This window comes from Cetorhinus maximus, chromosome 12, assembly GCF_964194155.1.
Source record: "Cetorhinus maximus chromosome 12, sCetMax3.hap1.1, whole genome shotgun sequence".
NCBI classification, from domain to species: Eukaryota; Metazoa; Chordata; class Chondrichthyes; order Lamniformes; family Cetorhinidae; genus Cetorhinus; species Cetorhinus maximus.
The window spans coordinates 13,454,073-13,476,002 of NC_135890.1; the positions used below are offsets into that span (position 1 = coordinate 13,454,073).

The 21,930-nt window shown below is 46.5% G+C and overlaps 1 protein-coding gene across 2 annotated transcripts in view; it reads right to left on the reverse strand.

The window, feature by feature from the left end:
- Nucleotides 1-21,930, reverse strand: part of podxl (podocalyxin-like) — a 160,408-nt gene that overhangs the window by 5,315 nt on the left and 133,163 nt on the right. For both annotated transcript variants that reach the window (XM_078553052.1, XM_078553051.1), the window contains exons 5-7: nt 12,274-12,430; nt 7,851-7,906; nt 975-1,145 (exon numbers count right to left, since the gene is read on the reverse strand). In XM_078553052.1, coding sequence (XP_078409178.1) covers nt 975-1,145; nt 7,851-7,906; nt 12,274-12,430 — 384 coding nt within the window. The remainder of the gene's footprint in view (nt 1-974; nt 1,146-7,850; nt 7,907-12,273; nt 12,431-21,930) is intronic.

The following is a 21,930-nucleotide window of genomic DNA, read 5'->3' on the forward strand; positions in this document are numbered from 1 at the left end:
GGAGAGAGCGAGGGAGAGAGCGGGACAGAGAGAGAGAGAGAGAGAGAGCGAGGGAGAGAGAGGAAGAGGGAGAGCGAGAGAGAGGGGGAGAGAGAGAGAGAGAGAGAGAGGGAGAGAGAGAGAGAGAGAGAGAGAGCGAGAGAGGGAGAGGGAGAGAGGGACAGGGAGAGGGAGAGAGGGACAGAGAGAGAGAGAGAGAGAGAGAGCGAGGGAGAGAGAGGAAGAGGGAGAGCGAGAGAGAGAGAGAGGGAGAGATGCCCCTTTACCTTACTGTTTTTCTGCTAACGCAAGTTCTGACTGCATTGCTACAGAGTAAATTGGTCTATTTTGGCTTCTCTGGAAGGACAGAATTCTGTGGCGGAATCTGGGGGTGTGCAGCCACTTTCTCCTTGGCTGAATTCTTCTTTCCCCTCCACCCTGCTGTAACCTCCCCCCCACCCTCAGAGAATGTTCCTTAATCCAAGAAGGAAAAACTGGTTCAAAATGTTCAAATTCCAGTAAAAATCAGTAATACTGGCACCAGCAACACTGGAGTTCCATTTTAAGGTACACAAGACCAGTTTGGACAAGTTTTGCTGGTACCCTTCTTCTCTAACTTTTACTGGCTTCTCCTCCCTACTCTCCTGCGACCATACCAGTCTTGAATCCCTCTTGGATGGCCCGCAGCTGCTCTTTGTGCCCCTCACGGCATTTTACAAGAGGGCTCTGTCAAACCACCCATCCCCGTGTGTCCCACCCTCCTTTCTTTGCCGACCTTTCTGCCCAGCGTTTGTGACCAGGAGCTGGAACCACGATGTAATCCCTCCGCCGCTCTAGCCGAGAGGAGCGGAGTCCGGTAACCTGGCAACTTTTCTGGTGCCTTTGCTGAAGGCAATGGCGGGTATTTAGCTAACACTCCATTTTTAACTGTGCTGGCTGTTCACTGGCAACCCGGGCAGGGGTTGCCCTCCAAAGGAAGCCGGGCTGCCACTCACCTCATCCTTCTTGTGCTGTGATTTACGCTGTGAACACCTGTAGACGATGGCGGACAGGAACACGAGCAGCAGCAATGAGCCAGTGACCACCATGGCGACGAGCTTCTTAAGCTCTGTTGCTTCTTGCCGTTCATTCTTGGCTCCTTTGTTAGGGGAGAACAGGATGTCCAGCTAAAAGAGAAGGGGACAGTGAGTAGGACTGACAATTCAACCAGACAAAAGGACAAGTAAAACACCTAGAAATCTGCCTTGCAGCATTTGTTTTTTTCATTTACAGCATCTGCGAAAAGTAAACCATCTCAGCTCAGTCACTGCTCATCGGCAATGACTTAACAGCGTTTTAAGCAAATGCAGAGCCGGGGAAAGGAGACGGGAAAGAACGAAGAGGATGAAGGTGTGAGACAGGGTGAGGGGGCAGGGGTGCTGGTGAGAGTGATTCATCATCAGGTGTCCCTCAATTCGAGGATGACCTCTTCTCAAGGGTTGTGGGGTTTTTTGCCGGGGGGTCTTCAGGGCGGGGGGTGCTGAGCAGGCCGATTCTCGACCCAGGGGTCTTTGCGCACAAGGGTACAGGTTGTCCCATGAGGTGGTGGGGTGTGGCCTGCAGGATTTGCTTCCTTTTCTTTCCTTTCTGCCGTCCCTCTGTCTCATCATTAAGGCGTTGGGACCCAAAGTTCACTAAATTGGTCCATGGGAAGAGGGGGTTGTCTTTTGATGAGTGGCTTGAGTACATTGGGTCTGTTCTCCCTGGTGTTTAGAAGAATGAGAGGTGATCTCATTGAAACTGCACAGTTCTGAAGGGGATTGATAGGGTAGAGGCTGAGAGATTGTTTCTGCTGGTCGGGGAATCTGAATCATGGGGGCCCAGTCTCACGATAAGGGGGCCAATCATTTAGGACTGAAATGAGGAGAAATTACTTCACTCAAAGGGTTGTGAAACTTTGGCATTCCCTATCCCAGAGGGTTGTGAACACAGTTGAACACGTATTTTTAAAAATTCATTCATAGGATGTAGGCGTTGCTGGTTAGGCCAGCATTTATTGCCCATCCCTAACTGCCCTTGAGAAGGTGGTGGTGAACTGTCTTCTTGAACCCCTGCAGTCCATGTGGTGTAGGTACACCCACAGTGCAGTTAGGAAGGGAGTTCCTGGATTTTTGCCCAGTGACAGTGAAGAAACGGCGATATATTTCAAAGTCAGGATGGTGAGTGACTTGGAGGGGAACTTCCAGGTGGTGGTGTTCCCATCTATCTGCTGCCCTTGTCCTTCTAGATGGTAGTGGTCGTGGGTTTGGAAGGTGCTGTCTAAGGAGGTTTGGTGAGTTGCTGCAGTGCGTCTTGTAGATGGTACACACTGCTGCCAATGTGCATCAGTGGTGGAGGGAGTGAATGTTTGTGGATGGGGTGCCAATCAAGTGGGCTGCTTTGCCCTGGATGGTGTCCAGCAGAGTGTTGTGGGAGCTGCACTCATCCAAGCAAGTGGAGAGTATTCCATCACACTCCTGACTTGTGCTTTGCAGATATGGACAGGCTTTGGGGAGTCAGGAGGTGAGTCACTCACCACAGGATTCCTAGCCTCTGACCTGTTCTTGTAGCCACAGTATTTATATGGCTAGTCCAGTTCAGTTGCTGGACAATGGTAATCCCCAGGAAGTTGATAGTGGGGGATTCAGTGATGATAATGCCATTGAATATCAAGGGGCGATGGTTAGATTCTCTCTTATTGGAGATGGTCATTGCCTGGCCTTTGTGTGGTCCGTGTATTACTTGCCACTTGTCAGCCCAAGCCTGGATATTGTCCAGGTCTCGCTGCATTTGGACATGGACTGCTTCAGTATCTGAGGAGTCGTGAATGGTGCTGAACATTGTGCAATCATCAGTGAACATCCCCATTTCTTACTTGTGATGGAAGGTAGGTTATTGCTGAAGCAGCTGAAGATGGTTGGGCCGAGGACACTTCCCTGAGGAACTCTTGCAGTGATGTCCTGGAACTGAGTTGATTGACCTCCAACAGCCACAACCATCTTCCTTTGTGCTAGGTATGACTCCAACCAGCAGAGTTTTACCCCTAATTCCTATTGACTTCAGTTTTGCTGGGGCTCCTTGACACCACACCCAGTCAAATGCTGCCTTGATGTCAAGGGCAGTCACTCTCTTGAGTTCAGCTCTTTTCTCCATGTTTGAACCAAGGTTGTAATGAGGTCAGGAGCTGAGTGGAGCTGGTGGAATCCAAACTGAGTAAGTGAGCAGATTACTGCTAAGCAAGTGCCACTTGATAGCACTGTTGGTGATCCCTTCCATCACTTTACTCATGATGGAGAGTAGACTGATGGGATGGTAATTGGCCAGGTTGGATTCGTCCTGCCTTTTGTGTACAGGAAATACCTGGGCAATTTTCCACATTGCTGAGTAGATGCCAGTGTTGTAGCTGTACTGGAACAGCTTGGCTAGGGGCGCGGCAAGTTCTGGAGCACAAGTCTTCACTACTATTGCTGGAATATTGTTAACGTCCATAGTCTTTGCAGTACCCAGTGCCTTCAACTGTTTCTTGATATCACGTGGAATGAATCAAATTGGCTGAAGACCGGCATCTGTGATGTTGGGGACCTTTAGAGGGGGCTGAAATGGATCGTCCACTCAGCACTTCTGGCTGAAGGTTGTTGCGAATGCTTCAGCCTTATCTTTTGCACTGATGTGCTGGGTTCCTCCATCATTGAGGATGGGGATATTTGTGGAGCCTCCTCCTCCAGTGAGTTGTTTAATTGTCCATCACCATTCACGATTGGGTGTGGCAGGACTGCAGAGCTTAGATCTGATCTGCTGGTTGTGGAATCGCTTAGCTCTGTCTATCACTTGCTGCTTATGCTGTTTGGCATGCAAGTAGTCCTGTGTTATAGCTTCACCAGGTTGATTCCTCATTTTTAGGTATGCCTGGTGCTGCTCCTGGCATGCCCTCCTGCACTCTTCATTAGACCAAGGTTGATCCCCTAGCTTGATGGTAATGGAAGAGTGGGGGATATGCCTGGCATGAGGTTACAGATTGTGTTTGAGTACAATTCTGCTGCTGCTGATGCCCTACAGCGCCTCATGGACTCCCAGTCTTGAATTGCTAGATCTGTTCAAAATCTATCCCATTTAGCACCGTGGTAGAGCCACACAACACGATGGAGGGTATCCTCAATGTGATAGCGGAACTTCATCTCCACAAGGACTGTGTGGTGGTCACTCCTACTGATACTGTCATGGACAGATATATCTGCTGTAGGCAGGTTGGTGGGGAAGAGGTCAAATATGTCCTTCCCTCTTATTGGTTCCCTCACCACTTACTGCAGACCCAGTCTAGCAGCTATGTCCTTTGGGAGTCGGCTTGTAATGATGCTACCGAGCCACTTTTTGTGACGGACATTGAAGTGCCCCACCCAGAGTACATTCTGTGCCCTTGCCAGCCCCAGTGCTTCCTCCAAGTGGTGTTCAACATGGAGGAGCACTGATTCATCAGAGACAGGGACAGCGGTAATCGGCAGGAGGTTTCCTTGCCCATGTTTGACCTGATACCATGAGATTTCATATGGTCCAGAGTCAATGTTGAGGGCTCCCCAGGCAACTCCCTCCCAACCTAATAGCAATGTGCCACAAATGGTAATGGTGGTGCCTGGGACATTATCTGTAAGGTGTGATTCCATGAGGATGACTGTCAGGCTGCTGTTTGACTAGTCTGTGAGACAGCTCTCCCGATTTTGGCACAAGCCCCCAGGTGTTAGTAAGGAGGACTTTGCAGGGTTGATAGAGCTGCGATTGCTGTTGTTGGCTCCAGTCCCTCGGTTGGTGCCGGTTTAATTCCTTTTAGGCTTTTTAGCGGATTGATACAACTGAGTGGCTTGCTAGGCTATTCCAGAGAGCAGTTAAGAATCAACCACATTGCTGTGGATCTGGAGTCACCTATAGGCCAGGCCAGGTAAGGACATCAGATTAGTGACATTTTATGACAATCGACAATGGTTTCATGTCATCATTGGACTTTTAATTCCAGATTTTTTTTGAATTCAAATTCCACCATCTGCCGGCTTCAAACCCGGGTCCCCAGAGCATTACCCTGGGTCTCTGTGGTTATTAATTTAGCAACAATACCACTACACCACTGCCTCCCTATATGTATGGACATAGGAAATAGGAGCAGAAGCAGGCCATTCGGCCCCTTGAGCCTGTTCCATCTGGCTGATCTGTTTGTGTTTCGATTTCCACATTCCCATCTAACCCCAATAACCTTTGATTCTCTTGTCTAACAAGAATCAATCTGCCTCTGCCTTAAAAATATTCAATGACCCACCTCCACTGCCTTTGGGGGCAGAGAATTCCAAAGTTGCACAAACCTCTGAGAGAAAAATTTCCTCTCATCTCTGTCTTAAAAGGGCGACCCCTAATTTTAAACAGTGCCCCCTAGTTTTGGACTCAACCACAAGAGGAAACATCCTTTCCATGTCCACCTTGTCAAGGCCATTCAGGATCTTGTATACTTCAATCAAATCACCCCTCACTCTTCTAAACTCCAGTGGAAACAAGCCCAGTCTGTCTAACCTTTCCCCATAAGACAACCCACTCATTCCAGGTATCCTCTAGTAAACCTCCTTTGAACTGCCTCCAATTCATTTACATCCTGCCTGAAATAAAGGAACCAAAACTGCACACAGTATTCGCGATGTGGTCACATCAATGCCCTGTATAACTGAAGCATAACATCCATACTTTTACGTTCAATTTCTCTTGTAATAACGGATAGCATTCCTTTAGCCTTCTTAATTACTTGCTGTACCTGTATACTAACTTTTTAAATGGATGCTCCATTGTTGAATACATTTTAGGCTGAGATAGACAAATCTTTGGTCTCTCAGGGAATTAAGGGCTGTGGGGAACAGGCAGGAAAATGGAGTTGAAGCCCAAGATCAGCCATGATCATACTGAATGGTGGAACAGGACAGATGGGCCATATGGTCTACTCTTGTTCCTATTTCTTGTGTTCAAAGCATGATGCAGGTTGATGGACAAGTTATTGCCATTTTGAAGGATTGGTAGCAAGCTCCTCATTAATGTCGACGCTACTGTGCTTCAAGGAGAGCTTCAGGGTCTCTCTGAAGTGATTTCTTTATCCTCCCCCAAGAACGTTGACCATTTGAGAGTTGAGAAAACAGGGCCTGGCTGAGGAGATGGTTTATGGCCATCTGGGTACAGTGTCTGGTCCATCGTAGTTGATTTTGCAGGGAATTTTGCCTGAATGCTAAGGAGCTGGCTTCTAGGAGGACACTAGCATTTATTCAACAGCCCTATTGGATGCAGAGGATGTGGCAGAGGCATTGCTGACGGAATTTCTCCAACGCTCCTTTGTGGCGCTGATACACAGTCCAGGCCTCATTGCAGTACAGGAGTGTGGTGACAACAACTGCTCTGTACACTAGAGCTTCTGTTGACTTGCGGAGATCTTTGTTGTCAAACACTCACTGCTGTAGTTTGTGGAAGGCTGAGCTGGTGCCGCTGATCTGGTGTTGGGTCTCCTTGTCAATGGTGGCCTTTTGAGAGAGGTGGCTGCCAAGGTGTGGGACGTGCTCAACTTACCCCTGAGCCTCTCCTTCAATATATATGGGAGGTGGAATATTTGGCTAACCAGATGTGGGTTGATATGAGTTTTGTTTTGGCAACATTCAAGGACAGGCCGAGTTTCTTGTGTGCAGAATTTAAGAGATCAAGAGCGGCTTGCAAATCTGGTGCAGACAGGGCAACGACACTGCAGTCACCTGCAAACTAGATCAATGACGTCTATGGTGGTCAGTTTAGCTTTGGCGTGGAGGCGGCTGAGGTTAGTTTTTCATCTAGGCGACGTTTAATGCTGACGCCAGACGGCAGTTGATCTTTGAGGAGGTGAATAACCACTGTCAGATTGTAAATTGTAGGGGGGCTATCACACAGCCTTTCTTGACCCTGGTCCAGATTTTGAAGCTGTTTGCTTTAGATCTCCCAGATGAGACAGCTGCACCTGTATCATCATGAAGTCATATCACAGGGGCCGCAGCGGTTCAAGAAGGCAGCTGACCACCACCTTCTCCAGGGCAGTTAGGGACGGGCAACAAGCGCTGGCCTGGCCGGCGACGCCCACATCCCGAATGAACGAATGTGGCAAAAAAAAGCAAAAAGAGGATGGTATGGGACAAGTAAGTAGAAAGCAGACGTTCCCTTGTGGGGTCAGAGGCGGCAATCCCCCTTCTCCCAGCCCACAAGTTGCGAAAGATAATGTACTTGGGCCTGCAAGTGATCTGGGTGCAGTCTGCCTGCTGCCTGCCAGCTTTCACTGGCATGTCCGAGACAGTGTGGCAGCTCAAACCACGCGTGCATCCTATCCTGATCGTGGTGTCTTCAGAACATGGCCCTGCCATTTAAAATTAAACCTCTGCCCCTCTAGGAAGGGTGGCCTACCTGTTCCCTGATTTCACGTTTTGTTAACTTTTGTCAGTGGGTGTGGAGGGTGGTACGGTTAAAATATCCCCATATATAAAGGCAGCTGCTTTATGTTTCTCCCTTTAATGGACACTGGAAAATGATGCATCTGAGTTTCCTCTGTCAGGAATGCAACGCTTAGAACAATCAATGGCCCCATTGAATTTCCTTAAAGTAGTGTGGGGAAAGGAAGGGGTGGGTCATGAACTGATGAACTGCAAGGGGGAAATCCATGATTGAATAGACATTCCTGGATGTAGTGGGATCAATGGCTCTTCTTTCACCTTTGACTTTCTGATGTCTTTGTTTCTGAATCGCCCAGCGCACGTAACTGAATCAGTCCAAACATTGTACATTGTTTAAAAATTGGAATATGCAGTAATATTAAAAATTACCTCTTTCAGATTTCCCTTCAAATCTGTCAGAGCCTCGTTGATTTTGTTTTCATCAACTGTGAAGGAAAAATAACACTTTAGAAATGAGAAGCATTTTTGACCCGCTCTCCTTGTTTGTGCTGAGGTTAAGTACCCAGTCTGTCAAAGGTCACGCACTGCAGAACCCCTGGCTCTTCATTTGATCCCTCCCTCTCGGTTTGGAATGGTGTGCTGAGAACATGCCAGGATGGGCAGCGTAGATGGCTATATCCATCTGCTCCCAGCCAATTCTTCCACAGCAACAAGCTCCTGCATTTATTATGGTGCCTTTGACATGGTCAAACATCTCAAGGGGCTTCACTAGCAATGTCTAATCTGGTTGGGTTTCTTACTGAAGGTTTCATCATGTGACCTGCTGACTGTAACTGCCCCCACCCCCCTTATCTCCTTATATGTCCATCCTCATGGTGCACCTAAGCCAATCAGAAAGTGAAGAGGCTCTTTCTATCACCTGATTGGATCATTCTTTGACCATCAGCCAACCAGCCTTCGCTCCCAGGCCTGATCTTTATATAACTAAGAAACCAAAGTGTTCAAAGGAATTTCTTTTAAAAGTACACAACTTTTTTCATTCTCCTCTCATTTGGCTGCCAGGTTGCTCACGTAGTCCTGGAGTTCAATCCTTAACTCCTGAAGACTCCAGGGCGATCTGGGAGGTTTGACAACCCTATACTTCAGAGCAGCATTATCAAACAAAATTTAACGTTGGCTTAGGTAAGGAGATATTAGGACAGGTGACCAAAAGCTTGCTCAAAGATGTAGCTCCTCTCAACTTTTTGCCATTGTTCCACACAAAAACATAGGCAATAGGAGCTGGAGTATGGGGTTGAGAAACTTATCAGCCATGATTGAATGGCGGAGCAGACTCGATGGGCCGAATGGCCTAATTTCTGCTCCTATGTCTTATGGTCTTATGTCTTATGGAGTAGGCTACTTGGCCCAACCAACCTGGTTAACAAGATCATGACTGGCTGCGATGAGAAATGTATATTTTTACATTTTTGTGATGATGTTTTCTGTGTGGAAAGCTGTGTGGGTGTGTATGTGTCCAGCGTTAATTAAACAGGGAGAAGGTTACTGGAGACAGGTTGTCTGTGAGGTCTAAGAGATGAAAGGTTAAAGGTGTTAGGTTTGTGCATTTGTAAATAGAGGCTAGGGTGCGTTTGAACTACAAGTAAATGGGTTGGATCTGAAGTTTGCATTTTGCGATAAGTTGGGAAATTGATTTTTTTCAGTTGTTCAATTTCAAAAGGGAGTTCAGAGGTAGCGAGGAATATTTGCATCCTACAGGGGTTCCATGAGTAAATGGGGGAAGGTATATTAAGTTTTATTGACCTGAAAGTAGAGGCAAAATAGAAAACATGAAAGATTTTTATAGTGGGGGAATTGGAGTGTCAAAGGGGTTTGAGGACAATGTAACGGGATGAAAAGGGAAAAAGATATTTAAGGAAAGGGGGGTTTAACTGCAAAGAGTTGTTGTGGGGTTGTTGGGGGGGGCGGTGCCCACTGAAGGCCAGCTTCTCTCTGTGTGAGCTGCTGAGACACTGTGAAGGTTTCGAATTGGAAGCTGCCACCCAGTGTTAAGCCGGGAGAGTCTTTGTTTTAGGAAACACTTTGTTTCTGAACCTCCTTTTGGAATTCCACATCAGAGTGGAAGTGTCTGGGAAGTCGTGAGGCGTACCTTTATTAAAGTGACAAAAGTCCCTTGACTTGGGTAATACTTACTGAATTTTTATGGTTAAAAATTTATGAGGGGTTGTTGCCAGAAAGGTAGTTTAATTGTATACTTTTGACCAAACATGTTTTTTTGGCTGTTGTTCTGTAGGGCTGTTATAACTGTGTAACTGTGAGACAAGTAGTGCGTGGCAGCAGAGTCAAAAGCAGGAGAGAGAGCACCCACATTTGCGTTGAGGGAGGGATGATGTGGTGCAGGACCCTCACTAAGGTATTCGCCGCTGACTTCACCGTCACCACAGGCATGGTCCACGTCCTCACCAGTCAGCGCAATGGCACACTCCCCAAAGTGAGTGAGGGGCCTAATGTGGGCCACACTACACACCCCCACCCCCTCCCCCCACCCCCTACCCCATCTCCCCCGGTCTCGGAACCCTCCCTGCCGATGTGAGCCATCTTCTCCTGCATGAAAACAGCTGGAGAGAGTGTGAGCAGGACACATGGCGCTGCGTAGAATGTTTGTGTGGTGAGCAGAGTTATGGTCAGGATGAGGATGTGAGCGCGAGAGGATATGAGCCTGCTGGAAATGTGAGGGTGTGTGTGAGAGTTAGTGATGTTGTCCCTTGAGGTGTGAGATCCCTGAGGATGTGTGATGGGTTTGTGAGTGTGTGAGTTGAGAGTGATGAGAAGAGTGAGTTACCCTGGTGGAACAGATGAGACCGTTCATCCTGTAACAGCACTGGGTGGCTGGCCTCTTTTGCAGGGTATTGGCGCTGACCACCGCTGCCACCGCCTCCCAGGATTAGTGAGGTCCCTACCCATCCTGCGGCCTGAGCGGGGGTAGAGGACACCACGGCGAGTCTCCACTGCATCCAAAAAGCACTCGAGGGAAGTGTCATTGAACCTGGGGGCTGCAGACTTCTTGCCTTTCAGGGCCAAGTCTTCTTTACAGCTGTCGTGGGCTGGGAACAATGAGAGGTGAGGGCGTGGCTGGAATTTAAAAATGGCGCCCGGTGTGATGAAGCGGCGAGGTGATGTCGTGGTGGGCGAATGAGAGCCCGCCCACCATGGAAACGGCATGTTTCCCAGGGAATGCATAATTAATGCGGCGGGTTTGGGACAATACGGCGTGAAAAGCCGCCATCGTGGGTGGGGGGGTCAAATGTCATTTTACCCGCCCGCTACCACACTTAGTGCGAATCTGGGACGATTCCACCCTTTGCATCTACCGCCTTTTGAGGAAGAGAATTCCAAAGACTCTTGAACACATTTGACAACTGAACATCCAGAGGTTTCCGAGATAGAAAATGCCAAAGATTCAAAATTCAATGAGTAAAGAAATTTATCCTCATCTCAGTCGTAAAAGGCTGACCCTTTATTCTGAGACTGTGACTCTGTTTTCTAGAATCCCCACCCAGGGGAAACATTTTCCCAGCATCTACACTTAAGATTTTCAGTGTTTCAATGAAATCATTCTGTTAAACTCCAGGGGATATGGGCATAGTCTACTCAATCATTGCTCCACCCTCTTAGTACAATTCCTTCATCCTCAGAACCAGTAGCAAACCTTTGTTGCACTCCGTCTAGGGCCAGTATATCCTTCCCTAGTAAAGAGACCAAAACCACACAAAGTACTCCAGGTGTGACCTCACCAATGCCCTGTATAATTGCAGCAAGACTTCTTCGCTCTTATATTCCAATTCCTTTGTAACAAAAGGTAATATACCATTTGTCTTCCTAATTGCTTGCTGTACATCATGTTAACTTTCTGTGATTCATGTGCAAGGGCACCCAGGTCCCTCCTGCGCGCACACACCGTATGCTGAGGTCAACAGCAGTGGCTCTGCTGGTTCAGCGCAAACCAGGGATGGAATCTTTGCTGGTCCATTTGGAATAATTCCAACTGAGAAGGGGGCTGTGCGTTCGCCCGCTGAGCTATCATGGGGAGTTTTTTAAATTTCGTTTATGGGATGTGGGCATTGCTGGCTACGGCAGCATTTATTGCCCATTCCTAATTGCCCTTGAGAAGGTGGTGGTGAGCCGCCTTCTTGAACCGCTGCAGTCCGTGTGGTGTAGGTACACCCACTGTGCTGTTAGGGAGAGAGTTCCAGGATTTTGTCCCAGCGACAGTGAAGGAACGGCCGATATATTTCCAAGTCAAGATGGTGAGTGGCTTGGAGGGGAACTTCGAGGTGGGAGCGTTCCCATGCATCTGCTGCCCTTGTCCTTCTAGATGGTAGAGGTCGTGGGTTTGAAAGTCTAAGGAGCCTTGGTGAGTTGCTGCAGTGCATCTTGTAGGTGGTACACACTGCTGCCATCGGTGGTGGTGGGAGTGATTGTTTATGGTTGGGGTGCCAATCAAGAGGGCTGCTTTGTCCTGGATGGTGTCAAATTTCTTGAATTGTAGGAGCTGCACTCATCCAGGCAAGTGGGGAGTATTCCATCGCACTCCTGACTTGTGCCTTGCAGATGGTGGACATGCTTTGGGGAGTCAGGAGGTGAGTTACTCGCCGCAGGATTCCTAGCCTCTGACCTGCTCTTGTAGCCACAGTATTTATGTGGCTAGTCCAGTTCAGTTTCTGGTCAATGCCCCTAAGATGTTGATAGTGGGGGATTCTTTCAGTTTGTGCTTAGGCACCAGTTCCCATAGAGTTGGGAGCAGAATGGAGATGAGCCATTATGAGTACAAAATGTTAACAAACAATCTAACCTTTAAAAGAGATGTCGACATTTAGCTTCTCCTTGAATTCTTCCACGGGGCTGAGTTTGATCTCGCAGTGATTAAACATATTGAGATTTTCTTTCTCACTAATTTTCGAGCAGAGCAGTTTAGCCAGTCGCTCTCCGTATTCCTTCTGATAGCCTTTCTAGAATTATTAAACCACATTAAGGCAAGCCGTTAGAATATTTTCAAATTGCACGGAAGAAATAAGTGGAAACATTCCTGCCGCTGCTCATTGTCAGTCGGTCCTACATTTGCGTAGTGACATTGTAAAGGTTTCTATCAAATTCTTGTCTCCCCCATCCTCTCCTGAGGTTCTGATTCCTGTTGGCATGTTATCCCACAGCTGCTGAGTAGCATCTTGCCTAAAAACCAGTATATGATGTATTGATAAGCATCGAGTAAGATATTCCTACATAGAAACAGACCATACAGCCCAACTGAACAGGCAGGAACTCTTTGGGCTAGATTGTTCTAGATTTACATTAGTGCTTATGTTCCACATGCACCTCCTCCCACCTCTGCTTCATATAACTCTATCAGCCTATCCTCCTTTTTCCCTCATGTAATGGATCCATCTCCCCCTTAAAAGCATATGTGGTGCTATTAAGCAGGCACCTTTAATCCCAATACCAGCGTTTGAAGAACCTTTTACCAGGGTCACGATTGATTGTGTAGGACCCCTCCCTAAGACTGAAAGAGGCAATCAGTACTTACTGACAACAATGGATGTGTCTACCAGGTTTCCTGAAGCGATACCTTTAAGAGATATTATAACCAAGAAGATCGCGGAGGAGTTAATTAAATTTTTTTACAAGATTTGGTTTACTTAAAGAAATACAATTAGGTCAGGGGTCAAATTTCATGTCACAGCTGTTTAAGGGAGTAATGAACAGTTTGGGGATAAAACATTTTAAGTCAACAACTTATCATCCAGAGTCACAAGGAGCTTTGGAAAGATGGCATCAAACTTTAAAAATTATGATGAGAACGTACTGTCAGGGTTATCCACAATATTGGGATACAGGGTTTCCATTTTTGTTATTTGCTATTAGAGACATTCCTAATGCATTGACTGGTTTTAGCCCTTTTGAACTAGTTTATGGTCATGAGGTAAGGGGACTACTGAAATTGATTCATGAGAAATCGGTGGGTCAAAATTCAGAAACTGTTCTCCTGGATTATGTATCAAATTTCAGGGAAAGATTGAACAGAGCATGTGAGTTGGCTAAGGAACAGTTAAAGATATCACAGCAAGTGATGAAAGTGAAGGCAGATAAGAAAGCTAAAACTCGCAGTCTTGTTTCCAGTACCAGGTGATTCATTAAATGCAAGATTTAGTGGGCCTCACAGGATTGAAAAGAAATTGAGTGAAGTCAATTATTTATTTGACTTCAGATAGAAGAAAGAAGCAGAGGGCATGTAAGGTCAAAGCCTGTAAACTTACAACTGTCTGCAAAGGAACCAAATTAAAAGGAACCTCAATTTGAATTTGTAAGGTGAAAATGCTTTGCCTGGTATCTGCTTAAAGTCTAAGGGTTGTTGTTGCCTTAGTGGAGATTAATTTGGGAATTTGTTAAAAGTTATGATGGTAGTAATTTGTAGCCATGTGTATGTGTTTAATACCTCATTGTAAATTAATAAATATCTCATTTAGTTTGATATAAAAACCTCTCGAGAGGTCTTGTTCCTGAATTTTGAGCTGCATCTCAAACATACCAATTGAAAAATATAGGTTATGACAGTTGTTTAGAGTTTCTCTCTGGGATTTTAAATAACTCCGCTTGAACAACTGCTGTATCAGTGAGTTCCACATTCTAAACATTCGCTGTGTAAAGGCCTTTCTCCTGACTTCCTCATTGGATTTATCAATGACTATCATGGTCCCCAGTTTTGGATTCTCCCACAAGTGGAAACATTTTCTCTATCTCTACCCTTTGTAACTTTAAAGACCTCGATGAGTTCATCCCAAGCCTTCGCTGTTCTCAAGCACAGAGCTCCAGCTTGTTCAGTCTTTCCCAATGGTTATAACACATGCTCTCATAGTGAAACCTACACATACACAACAGTTTCCAGGATGGCTTCCCAGACAGTGCCAGTCAGGATTGGCACCCTGAGTGATTTTTCTTCTTCATAGGCTGGAATGCACTGAGGCCATTTGTCACACCCCCAACAGCGACCAACCAGCTCGGTAGAGATTGGGGGGGTGGGGAGAACTGAGAAATTCACCTGGAGTGTTAGGATGGAGCTGGCAGCCATCCATTATACACCCCACCCAACATTCCACTGACTGAACCGGAACGGAATATCAGATAGGGTGTATAACATGCAGCCCATGTGATATCGCTCGCCAGTGCCAACACCTAACTCAATTTTTACTCCTGGGAATTGAATTTATGCCCTTTTATAGTCTCTATGGCTCAGTTTGTCAACACGTAACAACTGCTCAGTGAATTAGACGGTTTATGAAGTGACTAATATCTCCTACTGAGGGTACACATCCCCATGCCTTCAATGGATTGGGGGGTGCAGGGCAGGGGGAGGTGGGTGTGAATTGAGCAAGGGGAAGAGTAAAAAACCCCTTTGCGTGATTCCATCCAGGCCAATATTTACCCTTCAATCAACATCACTAAAACAGTTTATCTTATCATTATCACATCGCTGTTTGTGGGAGCTTGCTATGTACAAATGGTTGTTGCATTTTCCGACATTGCAGCAGCGACTACACTACGTGGAAGTGTTTACTAGGTAACGATGCACTTTGGGACATCCTGAGGTCATGAAAGGTGCTGTATAAATGCAAGTTCTTTCTATTGTCTTTAACTCATTTCCACCGTGCATTTCGATGTCTTCATCTGTTGACAAGGAAGCTCCCTGATGGCACAAAAAGTACATTACTGTCCAACAACACTGCACTCCCTTGGTACTGCATTGGGAGTGCAGTCTGGTTCTGAACCCACAACCTTCTGGCTGAGAGGCAAGAGCCCGGCCCACTGAGCACAGCTGACCCAGAAGCTGTGGAAGCACCTATCTACTCTTATGGTGCAGTCCCACCACATTGGACAGGGGAAGAACTGTGGGCTGCTACAGCTTTAATATAAGAACAGACCAGACAATGATTTATCACTGGCTTAGCTTCTGTTAAAGAAACGTCTATTAAATTCTGCCACTGTTGACATTTGGAAAATTTTTCCAAATCTAAATGGGTTTGTTAACAACTGCTGTAGTATTGAATGATATTTCTCATATGCTCAACTCTCAAACAAAACATGTGCCTGTTTACCCCTATTCTGGGAAAGAAAGAGCAGACAGAGACTTCTCTGTTAGGAGGGCTGAGAGGCTTGAATAGTTAGTACTTATCAGCAGCAAGCTGGCTTACGACAGCTTCATCTGTAAACACTTGACTTCTTATCTCTTACTGGCAGCTGTACATGATATTACCATAAAATGGCCACTGGAGCTGTAGAATGATTAAAGAAGGGTATAATGTAAGCTGTATAAGGTTTTACTAATATTCAATCATTGCTGTTGTTGACCTTTGGTGGTCTGTGTGAGATTCTGTAAGAGGCACCTGTATCTTAACTCAGTCGAGGGTACTCCTCTCACAGAGTAGGTTGAAACTTTGGAGTCACTTACTGAATTTCCCTGTTACACTGTTGATGGGCCTGTCGTAATTCACTCTGCTCCTGCACCTCTCTGCAACTCAAACATTCCCTACATACAAACTGTCAAACCTCCCTCAAACGCATCCTATGAAACGCACCTCACAAACAACCCCAAACACTATCACCTGTTGCTTGTCTTGGCTCCTGCTCGCCTGATTCTTGCTCCAGATTAAAAGCAGGTCGCCTGTCTCTCTTTACCTCAGCTAGGCATGTGAGTAAAAATAACTTTTATTCACCTAAAGGGTGATTCTGAGTCAGCCATTGTAAACCGAATATACAGACTGTCACAAAATAGACATTTTAATCAGCAAGCCAAAAGCTATAAACTAAATAATCTGATGTACGATTCCTTTTATAGCTCTGTGAAAAAACACATCCCTTGGCACTATTTTCCAGAGGAGATGGAGAGTTGTCCCCAGTGTCCTGGCCAATATTTATCCCTCAATCAACTTCACAAAAAAAGATTGTTTGACTATTATCACATTGCTGTTTGTGGGACAAATTGTGCACAAATTGGACTCTTTGCTTCTTACATTACAATAGTGATTATGGGCTAGATTTTATGGTGCCCGCTGGGTGTGTTTTTGATGGGGGGGTGGGGAGCATGTAAAATATGTTCAGTGCCCAGTCCACCTCCTTCTCACCCACCCATGACCTGTTCTCCATTACATGGGTGGGGGGGGATAGGTGAGTTGCCCGCTAGGCTGCCCTACATTTTCAAAAAGTACTTCGTTGGTTGTAAGCTGCTTTGGGATGTCGTGAGATTGTAAAATGTGCTTTATAAATGCACGTCTTTCTTTTTACATGAATGGCCTTGCTAGGATTTCTCTCTGTGAAGATGACCTTTATCTGCTGTTCACATGGTTCTCTCTCAGATTCAGTGGATGACAGAGAATCAATCGTCCTAGATTCTCCGAACACAGTGCAAAAATAAAGGTGATGCAATAATTCAGATATGACGGTTCCATCATCACACTTGGCAAGGTGCCCAGAGGGCTGTCAATCAAACCTGCCAGCTGGTATATAGCCATAGCAACAAGTAGTCACGGGATCAAACTTTGCGAGGCGCCCTCTTTTCATGGGTATCACTCAAACCCCGATGTTCTCCCTCACATTGACACCAACACACTGCTACCGTGCACAATGAGATTGGATCAAATACTTGGACTGCCTACTATTTCATCATTGGCTGCCTAAGTGATAAATGTAACCAAATTCAGAGAATATCCTGGGTTCACTTCAGAGAAAAAGTCTAAAAACTTGGGATGCCTGTCTGTCTCATTTACTACAACAACTTATATCTCTAATGGTGTGCTTAGCTTAATAAAATTTCCCACAGTGCTTCACAGGAATGTTATGAATCAAAGTTTTACACTGAGCCACATGAAGTGATGTTAGGGCAGATGGTGATAGCTTGGTCAAAGAGGTAGGTTTTAAGGGGCCCCTTAAAGGACCAGAGGTGGTCAAGAGGCAGAGGGGTTTAGTGCGGGAATTCCAGAGCCTAGCGCCCTGGCAACTGAAGGCACGGTCGACAATGGTTGAACGATTAAATTCAGGGACGCTTGAGAGGCCAGAATTAGGGAAGTGAAAATACCCCGGAGGGCTGTGGGACTGGAGGAGATGTCAGAGATAGGGAGGGGTGAGGCCTTGGAGGGATTTGAAAATAGGATGAGAATTTTAAAATCAACCCTTGCTTGAATAAAATCAACCTGTTGCTTTCCTGGGAGCCGACCTAGGTTGGCGAGCACAGGGGTGCTCAGTGACAGGGGCTTGGTGCGCACTGAGACTCAGGCAGCGGAGTTTAAAATGACATCACTTGACGGCGGGTAGAATGTGGGAGATCAACCAGGGGCATGTTGGAATAGTCAGGCCTAGAGGTCATGAGATGGCTGGCAGGGGAGCTAGAAGATGCCACGTTGGTGAGGGGGGTGGGGATTACTCATCTGAGGTTGAGATATTACGACGCACTGTTGCAGAAGAAGCTTCTCTTTGAGCCTAACTGCCCTTTACCCTGGCTTGGGAATGCCTAAAGCTGTCACTGGCGAGAGGGGGAAACTGAAGGTTAAGAAAGTCCCTTTCCCCAGCAGTGCCCTTACCCTCACAAAACACAGCAAATCACAGGTGGGCATGATAATTCACCTCTAATCCTCTGAGTTAGAATGGAAAATGTAACTTGTTGACCTTATCTTTCCATATTACACTACAAGCAGGCTCCCCCAAGCCTATGTGTTCACCAACACCCTCACTCTCCAACATAGTTTGATCGAACTCTTCACCTCTACTTCTCTACCCTCCATTAAAATGCTCTTTAAGCTTTTTGACCAAGCTTTTGGCTCTCTAGAAACACAAAGCTGAACAAAATGGGGGGAGGAGGGGGGGGCGGGGAGGAGGAGGAGGAGGTGGGGGGAGGGGATGTCTCCTCCCCCTCCACCAGAAGCAAAGTCAGGACGGAGCCGACATGTTCCACACCGGCCTGCCCCACGGCCATCATGCGATGCCAGGCAGCTAAATGAGAGCCAAGTGGTACTTCTGCCCTTCACTGGAAGTCTCTCTCCCTCTGGAGCTGCCCGCCAACCAGGTTGGCTGGTGGATCCATCAGCTCCGGCAGCACCAAGAGTGTGTCAGGGGCCACTGCTGGGACTTCAGGAGAAGAAGGAAGTAGCTCCATGGATACCTGGAGCAGGTAAGTCCAGGCTCTTGGGCAGGGAGGCTTTGGGTAGGTCAGGGAGGGGGTAGGGTAGGGAGGAGGGGGCGGGTTTAAAGTTGTTGATGGGTAGGAAGGAAGAGGGGGTTCAAACTTGGGGGGGTGGTGGCCATCCCGCAATAGGCAAAGCGCAGCCTCCGAAGAGCAAACTCCCCTTCCTTCCTGCCCTTAGAAGAACTTTATTAAAAAATTGGGTTGCCCACTCCTACCCAGCTGCCCGCGCCAAACGCTTTATGGTTTGGGCAGAGCATTATCAGGGCCTATTGACTTGGCAACAAGCCTAATTGACTCTTGTTTACTTATTTAAGTATGGTAGGTGGGCTGCTGACTTTGGTGCCCACCCACTCCGCTCCCCCCGTATAATGGGGGTGAGGTCGGAGTTGGGCGGGAAGGTGGTGGGTGGGCCACCCACCCTATTTTAGATTACTCCCCCCCCACCCACCCCTGCCCAAAGCACAGCCGGCCAAGGGGACGTAAGATACAGCCCACAGAATTGTTACAGCACAGAAGGGGGCCATTTGGCCCGTCGTGTTCGTGCTGACTCTCGATTAGGGTTACCCAGTCGCACACCCCCTGCCATTTTCCCATAGCCCTTGCTGATATTTTCCCATCAGAAACCTGCCCTGATATTTCCACGCTGTCAACTTTGTTTGTCCATAATGTGCCCTGGGAAATTTTAATCCCATTAACGGCGCTCTATAAATGCAAGTGGTTGAAAAAAAATAAAGAGTCAAAGAGAACCTTGCAAGAACGTTAATTTAATCTCAGGCAGCTGGCTAGCTGGCTATCAAAGTACCTTCCCATGTCAATGTGTGTGAGGTCGAGCAGCTCACTTTGGAATGCACATTGCTCCGGGTAAAATCCTCTCCGAAACAGGCAGTGTTTCTATTGTCAGGGAGTAGCCAATTCCTCTGATAAAATGGAGAATGCTATCTAACCTAGCCAGATCCCTGAAGCAGGAATGTTTAGCAGCACCGTGCCAAGGAACACTCTAAACTCACAATGCTTAGACCAGGGAATTCAGTCTCTCTTTTTTTTTTAAAGCTGGCACTGATTTAACCCCCATTTTGCTGACTCCCCAGGAATTCCCCTCACTCTTCTCTCCCGAAAGAAAAAAAAAACAAACTTGTTTTTATATAGCGCCTTCCACAGCCTCCTCATGTCCCAACGTGCTTTACAGCTAATTAAAATACTTTTGAAGTGTGGTCACCGTCGTAATGCAGGGCATACGGCAGCCAATTTGTTACACAGCAAGCTCCTGCAAATAACAGAAAGAACATAACCTAAGAAATAGCAGCAGGAGTAGACCATATGGCCAGTCGAGACTGCTCTGCCATTCAATACGATCGTGGCTGATCACTGGCTTCAACTTCACTTTTCCACCCCCTCCCCATATCCCTTGATTCCCTGAAAGATCAAAATCTCAGGCCTTAAGTATATTCAAAGATGGAGCATCCACAACCCTCTGGGGTAGAGAATTCCAAAGATTCACAACCCTTTGCGTGAAGTCATTTCTCCCCATCTTAGCCCTAAATGATCCGCCCCTTACCCTGCCTGAGACTGTGCCCCTGGGTTCTAGACTTCCCGGCCAGGAGAAACAACCTCTCCGTGTCTACCCTGTCAAGCCCCTTCAGAATCATGTACGTTTCAATGCGATCACCTCTCATTCTTCTAGACTCCAGGGAGAATAGACCCAATTTATTCAGCCTGTCATTATAGGACAACTGATCCCAAGGACCAATCTAGTTAAATTTGCTGTACCGCCTCCAATCCTTCCTTAAATAGGGAGATCAAAACTACGCATAGTACTCCAGGTATGGTCTCACTGAAGGCATATACAAATGTAGCTACGTAATAAATTACCAGAACATCTATTGTGGGGATAAATATTAGTCAGGACACCATGGAAACCTCTCGTACTTTTCTTTGAAAGAATACCATGGGATCTTTGATTTTCACCTGAGAGGACAAACATTTCGGTTTAATGTCTGACTGGAAAGACAGCACTGACTCGAGCTCCGGTAATGTTCCATTGGCACAGGCCGTTCCTCGTGTGGGGGACCGGTGAGTCTCACTTGGCAGTGCGACCCTGAGAAACACTCCAGCCAACCCTCTACCTCAGATCTCATCACAAGTCAGCCGATGGACATCAGAAGCTGATTTTTCAATCCCATAGCCTGGGGTTGCTAAACTCTGTTTTCCCATCCGTGCCTGACTGGGGTATGTTCAGCACACATCATGGCTCTGAGAAGACTCCAAAGGCCAAGTTTGTTAAAGGCCTGTGAATACTATTTTTAAAAAAAAGTAAAATACTTATCAACATAAAGATTCCCATTCAAGATTCTTTGACAAGTCCTGGCAGGTTGGGGGTGGTGGGGGGATTAAGGACTGATCCTCTTGAGGTTTAAATGTTTTTTTCAAAAGGCAAGAAAGAAAGCTTTTTGCAAGATTTAAATCTTAGGGCTTAAAATGCTGTGGCACAAACAGTAGCACAGAAATGCTCAGGGCAGTCATGTGTAATTCTTTTGTTGCTTATTTTCATAGAGACATTAATCCAATTACAGGACAAAGAAGCTGGGCACAAAGATGTCAAACCCTCATGTGCTAACATTACTTGTGCCAATCCTAGGTTTCTATTTTACTCAATGCCACTCCTTTTCCAGTTGATGATTCTCCTTGCTGTTTAATAAGTTTTCATCTGTGGGAATCCAGAGTTTGGAATGGAAGAGTCTCTGAAAAATGGGTCTTTCTCTCTCTAAAGGAACTTTAATGGTGGACACCCTTAGCTACAAGCATTGCTCTTGCCATCAAATCAAAGTGTCAGCTGAATATATGTCAGATATTCAGTTTAATGGCACATCTTGTGTAGTATTCAATTGTTCAGTGTTTGATTGTGTGCGCCTGTTGACTCTTCTCTGTTCTCCGTGTGCTGTTAGTCAAGTCTGGGTGACTGCAGAGAGAAAGAGGAACTAAATGGGCATAAGAAGCTGTAAGCATGAGTGCAGATTTTAAAAGCACTGTAAATAAAGCTCCTCTTCAGACATAGAAACTGGTCTCATCTCTGCATATCTCTGAGGCATAAAGCACAATATTCTGGGATAGGAGTTAAACTTTTTCAGTAGGTTGATGAATGCAACTTTGCTTTGATTTGACATGTCAGTGCTGATCAAAATCCTTGAAATAAAGGCCCATCCAGAAAGCCAGTGTTTTGATTGCAAAGTTTCACCTATCACGGATTACTTTTGTTTCATCTTGGTTCTTTCCTCCCATCTCCTC